The 21438-nt window shown below is 42.8% G+C and overlaps 1 protein-coding gene across 5 annotated transcripts in view; it reads left to right on the forward strand.

The window, feature by feature from the left end:
• Positions 1 to 21438, forward strand: part of ATXN2 (ataxin 2) — an 88312-nt gene that overhangs the window by 41186 nt on the left and 25688 nt on the right. For all 5 annotated transcript variants that reach the window (XM_061603489.1, XM_061603484.1, XM_061603487.1 and 2 more), the window contains 9 exons: positions 2750 to 2874; positions 3935 to 4026; positions 4754 to 4951; positions 6528 to 6706; positions 8416 to 8625; positions 10315 to 10497; positions 15309 to 15494; positions 16496 to 16606; positions 19235 to 19305. In XM_061603489.1, coding sequence (XP_061459473.1) covers positions 2750 to 2874; positions 3935 to 4026; positions 4754 to 4951; positions 6528 to 6706; positions 8416 to 8625; positions 10315 to 10497; positions 15309 to 15494; positions 16496 to 16606; positions 19235 to 19305 — 1355 coding nt within the window. The remainder of the gene's footprint in view (positions 1 to 2749; positions 2875 to 3934; positions 4027 to 4753; positions 4952 to 6527; positions 6707 to 8415; positions 8626 to 10314; positions 10498 to 15308; positions 15495 to 16495; positions 16607 to 19234; positions 19306 to 21438) is intronic.

Genomic DNA, 21438 nt, shown 5'->3' on the forward strand with positions numbered 1-21438 from the left:
TCCTTTATCTGCCACTGCCAGCGTTTCCCTGCATTGTACAGCCACTCGGATGTGTTGCATGGCTAGCAGTCACATTCTCTGTTTATACAAAGCATCTGTGAAGTCCAAAAGGCCTGGTCAGGGCTGTGCTTGAACTGGCAGTTTTCTGAAGAACAGGATTTTTTTTAAAGAAAAAAATGGTTAAATAAATAGGTAAGAAGGCTGCAGGCTCGCAGAATTTTTTTTTTAAACCAGAATCATAATGTTCACAAACCAGAGCCAGGTGCAAATTAGCAGGTCGGGGTGGAGCCAGGTGCATAAATAGTGGCTTGAGATCAGAGCCAATTACCTTTCACACCTCATGAGCCTTTCATTGGGATAATCTTGCATATACAAGTGCAAATCTTCACCTCAGCTGGGACAAATCAGGGACATAAACACATAACCCTACCACCGGCCAGCACAAAGGCCTGCTTAAAGACAACCAGTTAAGGCTCCTGTTTTACAAGAGAGGAATATTAAGGATGAGAGAGAAGCAATTACCCTAAGGCCAGCCATAGCAGAATTTAAAAATAATAATTTGCAGTTTTCCTTGTCATTGTTAGTCATAAACCCTTACCTGCAAATCACCCAGAGATCTACCAGTAGAATCATAGAGTTGGAAGGGGCCTTGTAGGCCATCGAGTCCAACCCCCTGCTCACAGCAGGGAATCCACAGCTAGAGCATCTCCCGCAGATAGCTGTCCAGCCTCTGCTTGAAGACATTCAGCGAAGGGGATCCCACCACCTCCCTAGGCAGTCGGTTCCATTGCCGAACTGCCCTTACTGTCAAGAAGTTCCTTCTAATGTCCAATCTGAATCTACACTCCTGCAACTTAAAACCATTAGACCTAGTCCTACCCTCTGGGGCAGCAGTGAACAAATCTGTACCCTCCTCTATGTGACAGCCCTTCAGGTACTTAAAGAGTGCAATCATGTCACCCCTCAGCCTTCTCTTCACCAGACTGAACATGCCAAGTTCCTTCAACCTTTCCTCATCAGACTTGTTCTCCATACCGGCTATCATCCTCGTCGCCCTCTTCTGAACCCGCTCTAACTTGTCTATATCTTTCTTAAAATGAGGTGCTCAGAACTGAACGCAGTATTCCAGATGAGGCCTGACTAATGCAGAATATAGTGGGACTACTACTTCCCTCGACCTGGAAACTATAGCTCTGTTTATGCATCCCAAAACCGTGTTTGCCTTTTTTGCCGCAGCATCACACTGCTGGGTCATGTTCAACTTGCGATCCACTACAATTCCAAGGTCCTTCTCACATGCACTACTGCTAAGCCGGGTATTTCCCATCCTGTACCCATGCATTTTGTTTTTGTGGCCTAAATGCAGAATCCTGCATTTGTCTTTATTGAATGTCATTTTATTAATTTCAGCCCAATTTTCTAGTCTATCCAGTTCCCTTTGGATTTTATTCCTGTCTTCCATTGTGTTAGCTATCCCTCCCAGTTTCGTATCATCCGCAAACTTCATAAGGCTTCCCTCCACCCCATCATCTAAGTCATTGATAAAAATGTTGAAGAGTATCGGCCCCAGGATAGAACCCTGTGGCACTCCACTCGAGACCTCCTTCCAGTCCGAAGCAGAGCCACCGACGACCACTCTTTGAGTATGGTTTTCCAACCAGTTGTGAATCCACCTGACAGTATTTCCATGTAGTACATTTCCATGTAGATCCCGATCCTCTTACTTGCCCATCCTTGCACTGGAATATGACCTAGAATCCTTTGCCACTTGGCACATGTTGCTTTAGAAAATGCTCATAGAAAGGTTGAAAACCATTGGGTTAGAATTCCACTGCAAATATCAGACGTTTTTGTTGTCAAAATGCTTCTACTCTCATAGAATTTCAAATTAGCTATGCTGTCATTTCTAGTTGTGTAAAAGCATTTTAATAAGCATTTAGAAATATGATTGTTGCCTTTTGTTACACCCAGTATGAAACCTAAAGCTCTTCACTGCCTGCCATGTTCTCTGCTGCCCCAGAGGGTAGGACTAGGTCTAATGGTTTTAAGTTGCAGGAGTGTAGATTCAGATTGGACATTAGAAGGAACTTCTTGACAGTAAGGGCAGTTCGGCAATGGAACCGACTGCCTAGGGAGGTGGTGGGATCCCCTTTGCTGGATGTCTTCAAGCAGAGGCTGGACAGCTATCTGTGGGAGATGCTCTAGCTGTGGATTTCCTGCTGTGAGCAGGGGGTTGGACTCGATGGCCTACAAGGCCCCTTCCAACTCTATGATTCTATGATTCTAGGTGTAGGCTGTGGAAGGAGGTGGTGCATCCCTCACCAGAGAAAGAGCCATACTAGTGTCCTTTGGCTTCAATACACTTACTTGGGAGTAAGTCTTATTGAACTTAAATGCTGCTGCTGCTTGTGCCAAAATGCAGGGTGTGGAGTGGCTCTAAATTGAAGTAAAATAGAGTGAACTTAAGGTGACGAGCTCCAGATTTACACTTCTTTTCTTGTTATGGGCACACAGTCTTTATATAACTGAATCAGTTCCAAAGTTTGTATTCCAAGCCATAAAGATTCATAATCAATTTCTACAAAAAATTAATCATATTCAATGTATTACTAATGGGCTTTCTTGTATGTTTAGTTTTTTCACCTTCATTCTATGGAGTGAAATAATTGGCTTTGGAATTTGAAGGCATATGGACTATTAATCAACTTGAATTGAGCATATTTATGTTGACTTTATTTTTCAATTACAGATGCTTTTACAGATTCTGCAATCAGTGCTAAAGTTAATGGCGAACACAAAGAAAAGGATCTGGAGCCTTGGGATGGTGGGGAAGACACTGCTTCAGAGGAACTTGAAGCTTTGGAGACCGATGTTGTGAGCGCATCTTCACCTTGGGTTGACATGTAGGGAGGGGGGCATGTAGTCGGAAGCAAAAACGTCCAAGCAATATGGTTATTTAGTTTTTACACACGCTGCTCCAAAAAGAAAAGTCTTGTGCTTAGGAAATTCTGTATGGAAGGAACATTAAGAAATAGTAGAAACTTGTTAAAACGGGATTTTGTTGAACCTCCTGTACCTTTAAGTGAAGGATTGATTTAAAATATTTTAAATCAAATTATGTAGATCCAGAACTAAATTCTTGGCTACCTTCTGAAAAGCGTTTGTTTTTTAATTGGGGGGCAGACAAAATTAAGGTTCTGCAAAAATTCAGGTTTGCCCATGCTTGCCAAGCTACCCAATATTCTGTTTGAAAAATACCAGGTCCTACAGCGTTTAATCAGCAGGCTACTCCAGTGTACGCTGCCCTGTAAAATATAATCAAGATACTGATTTTCTGTAGCATTTTGTTGGGAAATGGCATTCACCACCTGCCTATGATTTGGCTGCAGCAGCCTGTATGTTACTATTGTTACTATTATTACTATTACTATTACTACTATTATTCATCATCATTTATTACCCGCCCTTCACCCAAAGGTTCCAGGGTGGGTTACAATATATGTATTGTGTGTATAACAGTAATACCTCTTTGTGATACATACAGAGTCCCGCATCTAGTCAAAGGAAGGCAAACTGTTGGTATATTTCAGGCGGTGAATTGTCTTCTTGTCTTACTAAAGGTAGTAACACAGCAGCTCTTGGGTAAAATATGGTGCAGTAATTCAAAGCATTCCAGGCTTTGTGACTTCTCTCTAAAAGGTTCAGAGGCATTTCCTTTAGATCAGGGTTAGGGAACCTGCAGTCCTGCAGTGGCTGTTGGACTCCTAATTCCCATTAGCCCTTGCCAGGATGGCCAATGGTCAGGACTGATGGGAGTTTTACTCCTGCAACATACGGAGGGCCACAGGTTCTCCACCCTTGCTTTAGACGACCTTTGGACTTGTTCTGAACTGACTTTTGAACTGTTTGAAACCCACACATTTTTCCCTTCTAGTCCAATGGATGGGATCCTAATGACATGTTTCGATACAATGAAGAAAACTATGGTGTAGTGTCAACTTATGACAGCAGTTTATCTTCATATACGTAAGTCATAATAAGTGGTATGATTTTTATATTAATTGTTCCTGTTTTGTTTAGTCTCCAATATTAAGAGTATTTCACCAGTTTCTTAGCCTAGTAAGAGGGAAACTGTTTCATACAGGGTGGGGGTGGATATGAGTTTCTGACACCCCCCCAACTCCCATTTATTTTTGAAGATAGTCAAAAAACAATGCTGAATTTCAAACAGTTGCCCACATAACTCTTGATCAATATTAATCAGAATGAACTTTTTTTAAAAAAAGCGGGGGAGAGAAGCTTTTGGAATGAGGGCAGTTCTACTGTCTGAATCCTTTTTTACTGTAATCAGCATTTTTTACTAATTATGACAAGTTAGGTTGCTTAACAGGAAACTTTGTGCAGTGCTGTGTGTACTCTGGATTGTACCTCAACACTTTAGTTGGCTTTGACAGCAAATCAGTAGCTGTAGGGGACAGATTTATTAATCCAAATAGTATAAATCCCAAATGCAGTTAAGTTTTGTTTTTTTAAATGCTGGGGTTCTGTGGCAAAGGAGGACCTTTGCAGAGAAGACAGTGTGGACAGGATTTCCTGAAATAAGCTAGTTGGGAAACCACTGGCAGACATAATTAAGCCATTGGTTCATAGTTGATTCCTCTGTTGTTGTGACCTTACCATGGTAAACTATAGAAATGTTTTGTTAAAGAGAATCTAGAACTTTCAGTCATACCTTGCTCTCCCTTTTTTGTAGAGTACCCCTTGAGAGGGATAACTCAGAAGAATTTTTAAAAAGGGAAGCCAGAGCGACCCAGTTAGCAGAAGAAATTGAATCGAGTGCTCAGTACAAAGCTCGGGCTGCTTTGGAAAATGATGACCGGTCAGAAGAAGAAAAATACACGGCTGTTCAGAGAAGTGCAAGCGAGCGAGAAGGCCACAGTGTGACCCCCAGGTATCTTGGGGATGGGAGGGTTAATTACTACATTATTGCACATTGTCATTTTTGAAATAGTGAATTAATTTTACCACCAATCAGTGTGGAGTTTATCTATTGATTGAAATTCTGTATGATAACATAGCAGCTGCCTGCAGTCTTTGTATGGTCTAGGGAAGACAAAAGGTTGCTATACTTTATAAAGATTTTTTAAATTGCATGAGAAGTGTTCTTCTCGTGCAATTTGAATGCTCAGTTGTCTGTGTATGCAGTGGAATGTTCATGAGGTCCCAACTTACAATGGCTGAATCATAAGACTGGACTGTTCCTCCATTACATGATCCTAGATGAGTGTCGCTATATTTGGAATTACAGGACTCTATTTTTATTGAGCAGAGGTGGGCTGGCCCTCCACTGAAGTAAGGGTACAGGTGGCACTATTGGAATATCATAAATGTATGTATATGTTATCAGAAGGCTGGCTGATAAAACAAGCATATCTCTTCTCAAGGAATATGGGAAATCAAAACAATAGTATCCAAAATTTATTACAGAAGTATAATCTGTCAGAATCATTTTGGGCCCACTTAGACAAAAAAGGACAGAATATATGAAGAGCAAGCTGGTGAGAACATGAAGTTGTTACAAAAAACCAAATTTTCTCGATGGTATGATATTTTTAAAAAGGATCACCAAAGAGCTAGATACCTAGAAGAACTGTTTCCCCTCCAAACAGGCTTTTTTAGCACTATGCTTACAGATTATGCCTTCAGCTATGCCGGATGGCAGATATGGAAAGATTCCAGTTTCTCAATGGACTTGCATCTATAATTTAAAACGGGTGGAAAACATAACCCATTATGTTATGGCCTTTATATGATGGCCCAAGAGAAAAATCCCTGAGAAATATTTTGTCTAGTCTAACAACCTATTCTGATCACGAAATTATCTGCTTTCTCTTAGAAGATGCTTACCCATAAATAACATTTAGAACAGCAATATATGATTTGGCTGCAAGGAAACTCCCAGCAGAAAGAACTAGAGAGATGTAGCAGATCATGTTCAAGAGCTTTAAGAGTGTACCCAGTTAATTTCAGCTTGAATTGGATTTTACTGTATTTTACATCATTATATTGTATTTTTATTTTATTATTTACTTGTATTCTATTGTATGGTCTGGAGTATATTTTAACATCGTCAAGGCCAATGGCTAGTACAATAAATTTTTTTATGATGGTGGTGTTTTTAATGGTAATATAGACCTGTAGGTGTGCAACTTTTTCCTTTGTTTTGCCACACATGCATGCCCGTGTGTTGTGATAACATTTTTTCTGTAATTATTGGACATGCGTTAATGTATTTATATGACATTTTGATGTTAACTGTACTGAATTAATATATTCAGATTTTTTTAAAAAAAAAAATACCCCAAAGTATATCTACAGAATCTGCCATTAAATCTCTTAATAGCAGTTATTGCAGGGGACTTTCCGCTTTCATTCCTGAACAATAGCTTCCCTGCTCTTATGAGTAATGGAACATGGGCCTCACCTCTTGGCTTAAATCACATTCCCCCCCCCTTTTTTTTTTCCAGGGAGAACAAGTACATTCCACCTGGACAGCGGAATAGGGATGTTCTTCCCTGGGGAACTGGAAGGCAGAACTCACCAAGAATGGGTCAGTCTGGATCAGGTCCACCAATTTCAAGATCTGGGTCTCACTCATCGGACTACAGTTCTAACTCTGGAGCAGACCAAAGAGTAGTTAATGGAGGCAAGTATTCATCATGACTTAAATAAGCAAGCCTTTGTACCGAATGCTCACTGTTCCTGGATCCCTGTGGTGGTAGCTCTTTGAAATCATTTCTCCCACCACTGAAGTAGAAAGAATCTAAAGCTGTTTAGATGGAGCTGTGCTTGTGAATACCGTCTTAAAAAGTGCAGGGAATTGCCTTATTACCCAGAGACTGGCTCTTCTCTTTTGAAAACAGTGTGTCCCTGTTGCCTTGGAAGGAAATTCTCTGGCTGTCTTTGTGCTGCAGCCACAGTGTGGTCAGTGGGACCACACCAGTAGAGCTAGCCAACAAATGCTCCTGTTTAGTCCCTTCTAAGGGATGGGAAAGAGAAGCTGTCCAGCAGCCTTTTCTCTCTTTTGACCCCCATTCGAGTATTCCACACCATGTAAACCTTGGTAATCTATGCAGCTGTCTTAATTATACTGGGAACCAGTAGCATCAGTTTTTCCCCTTAAATGTAAATTCCAAAATTGGCATAAAGAAAATGTAACACACAGTCCAGTAACAAAAAAAGTGGCTTTTTGTTTTTTGTTTTCTTTTTGCGTTTTAAGCTGCCCTAGGGGCTCTTTGGAACCGTATGTGGCAGGGTATATATTCTCTTAAAGAAATAAAGCATGCTCTCTTTAAGTGTGAGGGTTGAAGGAGGGGAGGCCTGGACTGTTCAGTGATTGCAGGTAAGCAGCATTATGTTTGAGGTGCAGCTGGTCAAAAACAAATGATAGCTGTGTTGTGCTTGCAAGATAAAATGAGAGACCTGCAGTTCACCAAGTCCTGCTGCTGTTCTTCTCTTTTTACTTTGGGAGCCCTGTTCAAATGAGCAAAGCAGTGCATGCTGGGCCATACCCTTAAGACTTGTGCCCTTCTGTGCTTCCTATATGCCATAGAAAATCATCAAAGCCCTTGTGTTTTTGAACGGCAGCAGGTTTGGTTTGGGAAATAATGCCCTCTAGAGGAACCTTCTGCTGTAGTCTGGGGCAAAGAGGTCTCTGTTTCACTGAAATCCTGAATGACTTCATTATTGAAAGGGTACAATAGAAGTAAATGTCATCGGCTGAACACAGTTTTCTTTGTAAAGGAATTTCTGTCATTTTCATTTGTCTTAACATAAGAAAAGTGGTACATCCAGCGGTCGGTGTACTCCGTCTGCTTAATTAAATCCTCTGCTAGCTGCTTGTGCCTCTGTTTCTAAAATGCTGTTGTGCCAAGTGATGTGTGCAGTGGACTCCTTTTATACTGGGCAAGTTGGTGCACACATGTTTTACTCGATACGTGGGATATTAGCTCCCCATTTAGGTCTTCCTCACCACCCACGGCATCATGCACAGCTATCTGTGGAAAAGCACAAGCAGTATGAGTGTGGTCTGCTGTATGCAAATAGTCATAACTGATTTACCTGTCATTGTCTCTTCCGCGGTAGTGTCCATAGATCTTGAATTTAACCCATTGGGGGAAACTTCAGTTGATTATTGTAATCCTTTTTTAAACCGATCTGTCTTAGATTGAGGGTGGAATAACTCTGCAGAATTTACTTTTGTTGTTTGTATGAGCCTGTAGAAATCCCCAATGGGCTAAAAAAAAAAAGTATGAGAAATCATTTTTGTCATTTTTACTTTCCCCCCCGTTTCCCCCCCCCCCATAATTTTTTCTTTAGTTTTTATGCTTTCCTTCATATCATTTGTTCTGTCAGGTGTTCCCTGGCCATCGCCTTGCCCATCTCCTTCCTCTCGCCCACCTTCTCGCTACCAGTCAGGTCCCAACTCTCTTCCACCTCGGGCAGCCACCCCTACAAGGCCGCCCTCCAGGCCCCCCTCGCGGCCCTCCAGGCCCCCGTCTCACCCCTCTGCTCAAGGCTCTCCAGCTCCTGTCTCTACTATGCCTAAACGCATGTCTTCAGAAGGTACAAATACCACAGTTTTGTTTGTTCATGAGTTTTTGTTTGTCTTTGTGTTTTTCCCCCTTCCTCTTGGAAGTTAATACTTAAAATAATTGTTTTCTTCATTACTGAACCTATAGTTTGTGAACTTCAAAAAATAAATAAAAGTTGTGTTTGTTTTGTTTCTGTTAAAACTTTTTTTTAAGAGAAAACTTCACAAAACCCCAAACCATAAAGTCATGGGCCTTTCCTGAGGATGTGAGAAATCAACTCCACTTTAGTGCTCCTTTAGTGCGTTGCAGAATCCATGTAGATGTGACACGGGCTGTCACTTAACTATGGTTGCAGGTTCACATAGTCTCTCTCCGTTACCCTCACTGACCATATCCAGGGATAAGGGTTGCATCACCATTGCCATTAATTCACTGCCAACTAAGCTTTGCTTTTAACCAGGGTTTAAACCTGACTTCAGATGCCACGTTAAAAACTAACCCTGGTCAACATTAGGCATCATTAAGGTCAGTGTCTGTGTAACAGTCAGGTATTATTAAGGCCAGTGTTGAAAAATTTCTGCTAGATGGGAAGATCAGGTGGACGGAGGGAGGGACATGTGAACCTGAGGCCTGATCCTGATCCCATAATCCTATTTAAGGAGTTGAGAGTGTTGCATCTACATATTCTCAAAGTGGCTGGTGATGGAGGGTTTTGCTCAGGATGATGCTTTCCAGCATTGACAGGAGTGCATAAATCAGTCAAAAATCCCCTATTCAGATTGTGCCCATTGCAGAATCCACCTTACAGGCAACTGTGTTCTGGGAGACTGGTTAGAACTAGAGGGAAATTGTGTTTGTGTTCCCAATCTGTTCAGTGGAGTTGAAGAATTTTAATTCTGTCCTGGTGTAGGGAGCTTGTTCTGCAAAGAGGGACTCGTGGACCGAGCCTTTTCAGTTGCAGCTAATGTTGTTATTTTAATGCATGTAATTTGTGTACCATATTCATGTACGTAGATGTTAAACCATTTGAGAGAAACATTGCCTTGGTTCTAAAATACTATGAAATATGTGTAAACTCAGGCAATTTTTTGAAATGGCTCTAATATGTAGGGACCTTGAAATCATGAGGGTTGTAAAACTGTAAATGCAAGCCTCCCATTTACTTTATTAATCTACATCTTTGCTATTATATGCCAATTTCTTTGCCACCAGGAGGGCTAAAATGTTCAAAGCGGTCAGATTTTGGATTTTGTTGGCTCTTTGCAAGAGGGTGAAATACATAGGCATCCTCTCAGTTGTGCTTGGGCACATCTCCCATTTTGTTTTATGGGACACGTGCATACAAGGGATGTCTTGATTGTGTCCTCACCCTGCATCTTACCTGGTTTCATAATTTGTCTCCAAGTTTTGTCATGAGATATAAAATACACAGAGCACCAATCTTGACATGTCATGAGACCTTGAATGATGATGTAGCCCAGGGATGCAGGACCTGTGCCCCCCCCCCAGATGTTTTGGACTACAGCTTCCATCAGCTCAAACCTGCACAACCAGGCATGATGGAAGCTGTAGTCCAATAACATCTGGAGGGCCTCAGGTTCTCCACCCCGATGTAGACAAAATTCTGTTGTGTTTATAGAATGTAGCTGAGAAAAAAGAGAAGTTATGTGGTGTTCACAGTTTAGGGTGTATGTGTGTGTGCGTGTGTTGCTTTTTTCAGGACCTCCACGGATGTCTCCTAAGGCACAGCGGCACCCTCGAGGTCACAGAGTCTCTACTGGGAGGGGTACAATCTCAAGTGGCTTAGAATTTGTCTCTCACAATGTGCCAGGGGAAGCCGCCACATCTTCATCAGCCCGAGGCAGCCCTTCAGGTGGGACATGGTCATCAGTGGTCAGCGGGGGTAAGTAAAGCTGGGCTTTCTGCAGAAAGTCCCATTTCGGGATTTTACAGTCAAAAGAATCCTGTTTCTAGGCCACAGATTGGGGTAACCAACAGGTCTGCTGATGACTAGGTGGGATTACCATTTAAACCAGCCAATGTGCTGTTTCTGCATCCTTGATGGACAGTCTTCACCAGAAGATTATTTTCCTGCCCAGAGACAATGTAGGTTGGTAGGCTAGTTGATTGGAGCTCTTGGCCTTTGTAGATGATATGACCATTGTACTCCCTCTAATCTGTGCTGTGTGTTGATCTTCCTCTGGAGCAGCCTTTCCCAACTAGTGGGCCACCAGATGTTGTTGGACCACAACTCCATCAGCCTCAGCCAGCATTGCCAATGGTCAGGAAAGATGGTCCAACAACATCTGGTGGCCCACTAGTTGGGAAAGGCTGCTCTGGACTGAAGAATGTGTTGTTTACTCCATTTAAGTTTTGCTTACTTAAGTTTTCTGCGTCTTCCCAACCACCCTCAATAGGATAAAAAGGAAAGAGGGCAACCAAGAATGTGGTTTAGGCCTAAGAATTTGGATACTCAAGGAGCACAAGATATCCAAATTCTTAAACCTAAACCACATTCTTGGTTGCCCTCTTTCCTTTTTATCCTATTGAGGGTGGCTGGGAAGACGCAGAAAACTTAGAAACTAGTTGGGCTTTCCACAAAGGAGCAGGTGTAGGATTGTGCCTCAGATTGGGTTCTAGAACTAAATTTATCTATGCCATCAACCCCCAAATGTGCCGTCATCTGGTCCCTTATCATGTGTAATAAGAACATAAGAAGAGCCTGCTGCATCAGGCCAGTGGCCCCATCTGTTCTCACAGTGGCCAACCAGTTGCCCATGGGAAACCCCCAAGCAGGACATGAGTGCAAAGAGCACTCTCCCTTCCTGCATTTTCCAGCAACTGGTATTCAGAAGCATACTGCCTCCGAGAGTGGAGGCAGAGCATAGCCATTATCCTCCATGAATTTGTCTAATCCTCTTTTAAAGCCGTTGAATTTGGTGGCCATCACTGCCTCCTGTGGGAGCATGTTCCATAGCTTATCTATGTGCTGCATGAAGAGGTACTTCCTTCTCTCTGTGCTGAATCTTCCAGCATTTAACATCATTGGATGGCCACAAGTTCTATCATGTCACCTCTTATGCCAGACTCATGCTGGACAACCGGGTTTGAGATTCTCCTCCATATTAGAAAGTCAGGGTTGGTCCGACTCTGTAAAAAGTCTGTCTTTGCAATCTTTTGCTTCAGGACAATTTCAAAAGGAATTGTTACAAGGTGTCCATTTTTTCATTCAAATGGCCTGCACATGGAAGCCTCGCTACCATGTACAAACCGTGACATTTGGATTGAGGCAAAAGTGGTTCATACTGAAAAAAGGAGTGAATACAGCCTTACAAATGCATTTACACAAGTTACTAGCCTAGCAGAATTCTTACTGGCCTGCCCACCCACCAGTAAATACACAAAATAAAAAGCAAAATAATCATAATCTCCAATTTCAGAATTTAGAAAAATTGGTTAAAAACACAACTGTTCTAATATTGCAAACTTATATTTGGTGGTTAGATTTATTTTTGTTTTCGAGGAACTTAAGGTATTTTAAAAACTGCATAGCATACAATAAAAACTACAAACACTGAATTCTCTAATGGTGGACAGATTAAGATGGTCCGCCCCTGGAGACTAATGGAATCCACTGAATTCCTGAATGCCCTAGGGGAGTTCCCAGTAGATAGATCAGGGGCCTATGTTGAAGCCCTTGTCACGCTGTGGAACAGCAAGGCGCTTCGGGCTCTTGACACGGTTGCCCCTGAGTGCCCTCTCCAGCATTGTGGAGCCCGGCTTGCACCTTGGTACACCAGTGAGCTAAGGGCAATGAAACAGGCTGGATGACGGCTAGAGTGCAAGTGCTAAAAGATGTGCTGTGAGGCTGATTAGGCATGAGTAAAACATCGGAACCGTGCCTACTGTGTGGTGGTGAGGGTGGCGAAGAAATCCACTTCTCTGCCTCCATTGCATCCTCAAGTAGCCGTCCAGTGGAGCTTTTCTGTATTGTCAGGGGTCTGTTGACCTCAGCTCCAGGAAATGAAGTCTTAGACCCTTTGGAGGCCCACTGTGAATTGTTTGCAAGGCACTTTGAGGGTAAAGTTGCTCGCCTCTGTAGCAGTCTTGATGCCCCATCCACATCTGCTGTAGTCCCCAATGAGGTGTCCAGTGCAACGTCTGCTGCAACTTCTTGGGAACGGTTTCAGTTGATGCGGCCTGATGACGTGGACAAGGTGCTTGCAATGATGCAGCCAGCAACGTGTCCTCTCGACCCTTGCCCTTCTTGGCTTATTAAAGCTTGCTGAGGGGTTTTGACCGAGTGGATCCAGGGTGTGGTCAACACAACATTGCATGGTTCCAGCCATCCTGAAAGTGACGGTGATCCGACCACTCCTGAAAAAGCCCATCCTGGACCCATTGGTCTGCGACAACCACGACTGGTTGCAAATACCCCCTTCTTAGGGAAGGTGATTGAGAGGGTTGTGGCACAGCAATTGCAAGTACTCTTGGATGAAACAGATTATCTTGACTCTTTCCAGTCTGGGTTCAGGCCTGGTTATGAGACTGAATCGGCCTTGGTCGCCCTGATGGGTGACCTTTATCGGGAGAAGGACAGGGGGACTGCAACCCTGTTACTCTTACTTGATCTCTCAGTGACCTTTGATACCATTGACCATGGAATCCTTCTGGGCCGACTTGGTGACATGTGTATCGGAGGCACTGTTTTACAGTGGTTCAGATCCTAGCTCCAGGGTTGTTTTCAGAGAATAGCATTGGGTGATTGCCTTTCGGCCCCCTGGCAGTTGTGCTGTGGGGTGCCTCAGGGTACCATCTTGTCCCCCATTCTGTTTAATATTTATATGAAGCCCTTGGGAGCGGTCATCAGGAGATTTGGGGCAAGGTGTCAGCAGTACGCTGATGATACCCAGCTCTATTTCTCTGTAACATATGAATCGGGAGAGGCCGTGCAAGCCCTGGACCTCTGCCTGGACTCGGTGGTGGGCTGGATGAGGGCCAATAAACTGAGTCTGAATCCTAGCAAGACGGAGGCACTGTGGGTTGGTGGTTCCCGAGTTCGGATAATTTGTCAGTTGCCTGCTTTGGATGGGGTCGTACTGCCTCTGAAAGAGCAGGTCCGTAGCTTGGGGGTGCTCCTGGATCCATCTTTGTTACTAGAGGCCCAGGTGACCTCAGTGGCTAGGAGTGCCTTTTACCAGCTTCAGCTGGTAAGACAGCTGTGGCCATTTCTGGACAGGGATAGCCTGACCACTGTTGTCCAAGCACTGGTAACCTCCAGGCTGGATTACTGTAATGCACCCTATGGGGCAGGATATTGCCAACATGTCACCCCACTGCTGAAAGAATTGCACTGGCTGCCAATTTGCTCCCGGGCCAAGTTTAAGGTTCTAGTTTTGATGTACAAAGTCCTATACAGCTTGGGACCAGGATACCTGAAAGACTGTCTTATTCCTTAGATACCCAGTCAATCACTGCGCTCTGCAGGTGAGGGCCTCCTGCAGATACCATCTTATCAGCAGCTCTGTTGTGCACAACATAGGAAACGCACCTTTAGTGGGACGGCACTTATCCTGTGGAATTCCCTCCCCTTAAATATTAGACAAGCACCATCTCTGTTCTCTTTTCGGCGTCTATTGAAGATCTTCCTCTTTCAACAAACCTTTTAAGTTGAGACATTATTCCAGTCTGCATCTGTGTTGCAATTACTTTTTAATATGTTTTGAAACCTTTTTTAAAAAACAGTATGTTTTTAACCTTTTTTTAAGATGTCTTCAAAGCTTTTTTAAAAAATGTTTTGAAAGATGTTTTGTTTTGATGTATTTTAAAGTCTGTTTTTATGATGCTTTAAAGTGTTTTTAGTGCTTTTGTTTGCCGCCCTGGGCTCCTGCTAGGAGGCAGGGTGGAATATAAATCAATCAATCAATAAATAAATACTGCCAGAACTATAAGATTGCAGAATAATTGTTCTGGGATTAGACAGGACTGAAAATTATTATTATTTATTAGATTTATATCCGCCCTTCCTCCCAGTAGGAGCTCAGGGTGGCAAACAAAAGCACTAAAAACACTATAAAACATAATTTTAAAAAACTGTAAAATATATTAAAACAAAATATCCTTAAAAACATATTAAAACAAAACATCTTTAAAAACATATTTTTCAAAAAAAACTTTTAAAATGTATTAAAAAACAATTCCAACACAGATTGTTTTGTTTTTGTATTTTGTAGTTGAAGAGCAATGTTTTATTTTTCTGCAAAAGATGTTTTATTTCTTCCCTGTACCCTCTCCCACTGGCCTCCGACATCTATTTAGAATACAATCTGAATTTGTGTTCTTGGTTCAATGATTAAATTATATGTGTCCGTTTGTGTCTGCTGGGTGTTCCGAAGCTAGGCTGGGTGTCCATTTGGACACACAACTATTACTTTAAAAAGGCCTTGTTCTGTTTCAATACAATCAATTACTAAGCGTTATTTCACAGTGGAGATATTCTTAGTATTATATTCTAGAACATAGATTACAAGAAGCACTTAATTGCTTGGGAAGCGAAACTACATAACAAAAATCTGGGGAATTTCCTAGAAAGGGAAGTGGGTGTTCGCTAACAATTTTAATTGACTCAGCATAAGCATGGCATTAGCTTTCCCTTTTATTAGCACAGAACAGCTGGGGAACGTTGCAACGGATTATCTTTTTTTCCGTTTCTAGTCCCCAGGTTGTCCCCTAAAGCACACAGACCCCGGTCTCCAAGGCAGAGCAGTGTTGGTGGCGTGCCTTCTGGTCCAGCTCTGCCTTCTCCCCAAGCTGGCTCTACTCCGGCAGAGTCTGTAGCCACGCCTGTTCCAGCTGCTTCTCCTGCTCCAGCCAGTCCTGCATCCAACAGAGCAGCTGAAGGTGAAGCAACAACACCCTTTTATCTTGCCCTGTTCTGAGCCTGAGTAGAAATACAAAGACATGGGATGGTCTAAAAATTGCTTTTGTGTTTAAGTGGTTGTACAACAGCTCTCCCACACATTTATAATTGTGCATTAGGTTTGCAGATCGTATGCAGACAATTTTCTTTCTGTGTGTGGGAATCTTTACTGTTTACTGTTTACAATTTTATTATGTACATGTTTGATTTTATTTTTGTAAGCCACCCTGAGTGCCATAGGGTAGAAGGGCGGGATAGAAATATTTTAAATAAATAAATAAAACTGGCAGCTCCAGCCATCTACATAATTTTCTGAATGGCTGTTACAAATTTTAAAAATGCTTAATGAGTAGGAAAAGGCGGTGCCCTGATTTTCTCTTCCCCCCCCCCCGATAAGCCCCTCTGACCTCCTTTTAGCTCTTCAGATTAGGGCAGCCTTCCCCAGCCTGGTGCCCTCCATCTGTTCTGGACTATGACTCCCATAAATTCTAGCCAGCATGTTGGTACTGGCTGGGGCTTATGGGAGCTGAAGTCCAAAACAGCTGGAGGGCACCAGGTCACAGAAGGCTGGGTTAGAATTTTAATACATTAAATCAACAATATAAAAAAGTGAGATTACTGTTATGTATATTTTGGAAGAAACACGTTTAACTTGATTTACAGAGCCCTTTAACAAAATACCTAGAATGAAAAGTGGCTTTTTGAAAGTCTCTCTTTAGTCTCAGGATGTTGGTTTCTCTCTTTCCCCCACTTCATAACAAATAGGAAACAGCAGGATAACATCTCTTATGGGCCAAATTGTGTTAGTATCTAGTTGTTTAAGCTTTCTGGCTGCATGGAAGTCTTCATCGTTTTCATCTTTCTCTCTTTCCCTTTCTTGCCAACTGATTGTTATCTAGAGTTATTAGAGTACTATGTACATGAAACATCAACCAGGCTGTTTTGGGTATGCAGCTAATACTGGACTGACTTTCCCTCCTAGCTAAAGATTCAAGGCTTCAGGACCAGAGACAGAGTTCTTCTCCTGCTGGATCCAAGGAACATCTAAAGCCAAGTGAAATGTCTCCTAGCTTTAGCAAATCTGAAAGCAAAGGTAGGAATCCTCTAAAGATGTGTTCAAGGTGTTAAGAGAGAACCATTGGGAAACAGGCTGCAGTCAGTTTGCTCTGTGCCTGTGCAATTGAGTTTAAATAAGATTACTTCAGCATCAATGAAGCATAAGAGATAGTAGTATTAGCTTTGTTGGGAAGAAAGAGAAGATTTTGTTGAGGCCATTTTCAATGTGAAGAGGGTGAAATGTTTGTTCCTTCAGGTATTCATCAGGACTAACATTTGGAAAATAATTCCAGAACTGTTCAAATCTATTGTTTTGCTAGCTTATTTGGACCTTTTAAGCCCCCTTCAAGGGCTATATATTGTGATATATAGTTGCTGGCCTAAAAACAGTATAGCTTCTCTGTGCCTCCTAAATTTATCTGCTTGAAGTGAAAACTTTGCAGTTGTCCATGTATACGGTAGGCTTTTTAAAAAACAGCTTCCAGGGTATATGGCCCAGTGTCGGATGCCATGCCCCCTGTGCTTTCTTTTTACCTTTTTCTGAGTGCAAGGGCATGGCCTCTGCTTAGTAGGTATCAGAACGTGTGGCTTTGTGCACAAAGAATAGTCCCTCCAAATACTGAGAGAATTTGGGCGATCCAAAGGAAAGGCTTCCACTTCTATTTTCCCTGCAATTGCCTGCTGGCAGCATGTTCTTGATGATTCCAGACAGGTGGGGAAAGGGAGAGTTGGCTCCTTTTTCCAAAGCAAAGGGGGGAAAATGGAAATGGACTGCCTTCAAGTCGATTCCGACTTATGGCGACCTTATGACTAGGGTTTTCATGGTAAGTTGTATTCAGAGGGGTTTTACCATTGCCTTCCTCTGAGGCTGAGAGGCAGTGACTGGCCCAAGATCACCCAGTGAGCTTCAGGGCTGTGTGGGGATTCGAACCCTGGTCTCCCAGGTCATAGTCCAGCACCTTAACCACTACACCACACTGGCTGTCTTTCCATAGCAAAGAGGAAATAAATGCTAACGTAGCATTTGTGTGCCCACTGCCATAGCCAGGAGTTCTTAATTTTTGCCTGGTCTTGGTAGTCAAGCCAAGCATTGTGGTTGCAAGGACCCTGCCATTCCCTTGGTGCTGATACATGAGGTTGTGGACAATCCCATCCTCAGCCCCACATCTAGAGCTGGAAAGAGTAGTTGGGAGGTCATTGCTTTGTCCCTCTCTGAGAGCCAGGCAGGGAGATTGCCAGTGTGGCACTGTGTGGTTGAGGTTTTCTTTACCTTGTTGCCATAGAGCCCTCAGGCCTCTTCCCAACCTTGATGCAGGGGAAGGGGCAGGAATCTCCGTACAACTGCCAGGATGATGCCAGTCCACTTCTGCAGCTCAAAAGTTAGAAGGAAGGCTTGGTTTGTGATGCTTACCAGAGAACAGTGACAATGGCAAGTGAAATGTGAAAGGGTGGCCGTAGTATTCCTTTCTCCTCTGACTTAATGGAGACAGTGCAGGCAGCTGGCCTTGGGCATCATCCGCCCCAGCAAATTCTTTTCTAATAGCTCAGAGTTTTAAGGCAGCTCTTCGGTTCTCCAAGGAGAACTTGAGCATCATGTCTAAGTCTCTCTTTGTTTATGGTAACATACGCTTCATGTGTCCAAGGAAGAAGACTGTTTCCTATGAAAAGTTATGCCAGAGGACTCAGGTTTGGCCAGATTAGAGCAGGAAACTCTGAGGCACTAAGCAAGTATAGCCAATGTGGTGCCCTCCCAGTCTTTTGAGCTGATAGGAGTTGCAGTCCAAGCCAGTGGGCAGGGATGTTGGGAGCTGGAGTCCACATTAGTTACCCCTGCACTGCAGGCTTTAGTTATGTTGAGCATGTAACATGGGGTGCCTGCAGGAAGAGCACATCCTCTTAGACTTTCTTGGGTTCCCAGCATGGACAAAACGGAAGGGCTGGCTTAATACATCTGGCTTTGTGCAGAGCTTGGAAAAGTTACTTTTTTGAACTACAACTCCCATCAGCACAATCCAGTGGCCATGCTGGCTGGGGCTGATGGGAGTTGTAGTTCAAAAAAGTAACTTTTCCAAGCTCTGGCTTTGTGGCTATATAGACCAGGGATAAACACCTACAGGCCTCCACAGGTTGTTGGGCTCTAACTCACATAATCCCTGCTGTAGGCCAGTTAGTGCAGGTGGGCACTGAATGTGGTATATAAATGAAAAGCCTCCCCTATTTCATACATTGGGATGATTCCTGTCCTCTTTGGATTCTCATCGAGATTTGGGAAACATAACATGACATGCAGCAAATATCTCTGTGCACACAATGAAAAAAAGTGCTTCGTTTGCAGATGACTCCAGTTTTTCTGTTGCTCCAGTTGCTTGATCTCTTAGGTTATAACTGGGATTACAGTTTCCTCTGAACTCTTCTGGGGCTTTTTTCTTTTTTCTGAGCCGAGGCAGCGTGACAGATTTGAATCACTGTATTGGAACTTCCTTTTGATAGTTCCATTTCCCCTACATATGTACTGAATCTATGTCATTTGTCAGTTCTAACACGCTATATTTATTGTATTATTGTATGCTGTACACCGCCCAGGGAGCCATTGGCTATGGGCGGTTTATAAATGAAAATAAATAAATAAATAAATAAATAAATATACATTTATATTGTCTACCAGGAGTGTCTCCAGCTGTTCTAGAACATAGAAAACAGATTGATGATTTAAAGAAGTTCAAGAACGACTTTAGGGTAAGTGCCTTTACTATTAATGGCAACTGTTGCTGATTAGTCAATATAAATGAATCCCATAAGTCATCTCTATCTCAATATGTGTGGGTGTCTTGAGTGCATTCCCCACTGACCATGATCCAATGAAAACTGAGCATGTTTATGTCCTTGTTTCAGTGGGAGAATTGAACACATGCTTAAATCTCTCTTACTGAAATCAGTGGGGCTTTAAAAATACTAGATTGTTGCTCTGCTGTACCTGGTGGTTGGTTGGTACGCTTTTGCTCTTTCCCCCACTCCCCTCTTTGAGCACTGTGATAGAGCTGTAAAAGGTTTCAAGAAGTGTCAGTATGGTTGAGGGGGTAGAAAGGGAGGGGGCACACTTACGCTGGTTGCAAGAGAGTTCCTCCCTGCATTCATTTTAATGCCTTATTGTGACTCTTGTTGCCCTAAGGCACCTTTAGACTGATGGCAGCCTATGCTGAAATATTTATATGCCACACTTCCATAAAAGTATATCAAGACAGTATACAACATATAATAAAGTCAGTAAAAGAATCCATTAAACTGTAATAAAAACATCAATAAATACTGGTTGGTGAAAAAGAGAAATTCATATGGTGAAGGCCTGTACAGTTTTCAGAAGATGTCTAAAAGGAGGCAGGGACGGTTCCTGCTTGGGAGACAGAACTACTAGTTGTCAGGACAACTGCATGGCAGGGCCTTCCAAAGGTTCAGTCCTTTGTGAAGTGAAGACCATCTGAACCTCAGGGGCACTGGGGAACTACCAGATGTGCTGTTGCAGAGAATCTCAGCAGGTGAAGCGTTCACACTGAAATTAACTTTGCTAGGAGGCAAACTTGTCAAAACTATTTTGTTCCGGAGAGCCTTTGGTTGGGACTGACGGGTCAGCCTGATACTGTTTTAAGCTTTTTATTCTTCATTTTAAAATCTTAAGTTCTTTTAGTCTCACTTTTTTATACATGCATGCACATATATACAGGCACGTTTGTATGCATATGCATGATTGCATTTTATGTATTTTAATAGTATTTTATGCATTTTAATCTACTGTAATGTTTTGTGTTTTTATTGTGTATTTTATTATGTATGTATGCGTTTTTATTGTAGCCGCCCTGAGTGCCCTATTGTAGAGTAGAAGGGCGGGATAGAAATATTTTAAATAAATAAATAAAATAAATAATTGCTGAGTAGTTTTAAAAGTTTTCTTCTGATCTACTTAAAAATGCTTATTCTTGAAGGCACCATACATGCTATGTGTAGCTGGATCTGGTACTCTTCTTGGGTACTTTCCACAGAGAACTGTGACCATTCCTCAGTCTCTGACGACCATATCTGTATGATGCATGCCTTTCCACAGATGTGTGTACATTAGAGCAGGAATGGAGAACTTGTGACCCCCAGATGCTGTTGGACTTCAACTCCCATTAGCCCCAGCCAGCCTGGCTAAAGGTCAGGGATGATGGGACTTGTGGCCCTCCAGATGTTGTTGGACTACTAGTTCTCCATCCCTGCAGTACACTCAAGGTTTGTTAGGGGTCATGCAAACCTGAAAAGTAGTACCTGAAGAGGATCTAACATTTCAGTGCTCTGGAATGTATTTGTCCCAAGAGACTCTTTTAGAAGCTTTATAGGCTCATAGGGTTGTAAGTGAACTTGGAGGTCCTCTAGCCCAACCCACTGTTGGTGCAGGATCTGAAATGCAGGATGCAGCTGCGACTGTATCCCTGGGAGTTAGCTGCCTAGACTCTGCTTTAAATACATCCAGTGGAGAAGAGAGCGCAACACCTTCCAAGGCAACCTGTTCCACGGTCGAGCAGCTCTTACTCTTAGGAAGTCTCTCCAAATGTTTAACTGAAATCTGCTTCCCTGCCATTCCCATTCCTTGGTTCTGGTCCTTGGGTCAAGTGTTAACCTGATATTCTTGAAGGTGTTGGACTACGACCTGGGAGACCCGGGTTCGAATCCCCACACAGCCATGAAGCTCACTGGGTGGCCTTGGGCCAGTCACTGCCTCTCAGCCTCAGAGGAAGGCAATGGTCAACCCCCTCTGAATACTGCTCATCATGAAAACCCTATTCATAGGGTGGCCATAAGTTGGGATCGACTTGAAGGCAGTCCATTTCCATTTCC

The sequence above is a fragment of the Rhineura floridana genome, chromosome 19 (genome assembly GCF_030035675.1).
Source record: "Rhineura floridana isolate rRhiFlo1 chromosome 19, rRhiFlo1.hap2, whole genome shotgun sequence".
Lineage (NCBI taxonomy): Eukaryota > Metazoa > Chordata > Lepidosauria > Squamata > Rhineuridae > Rhineura > Rhineura floridana.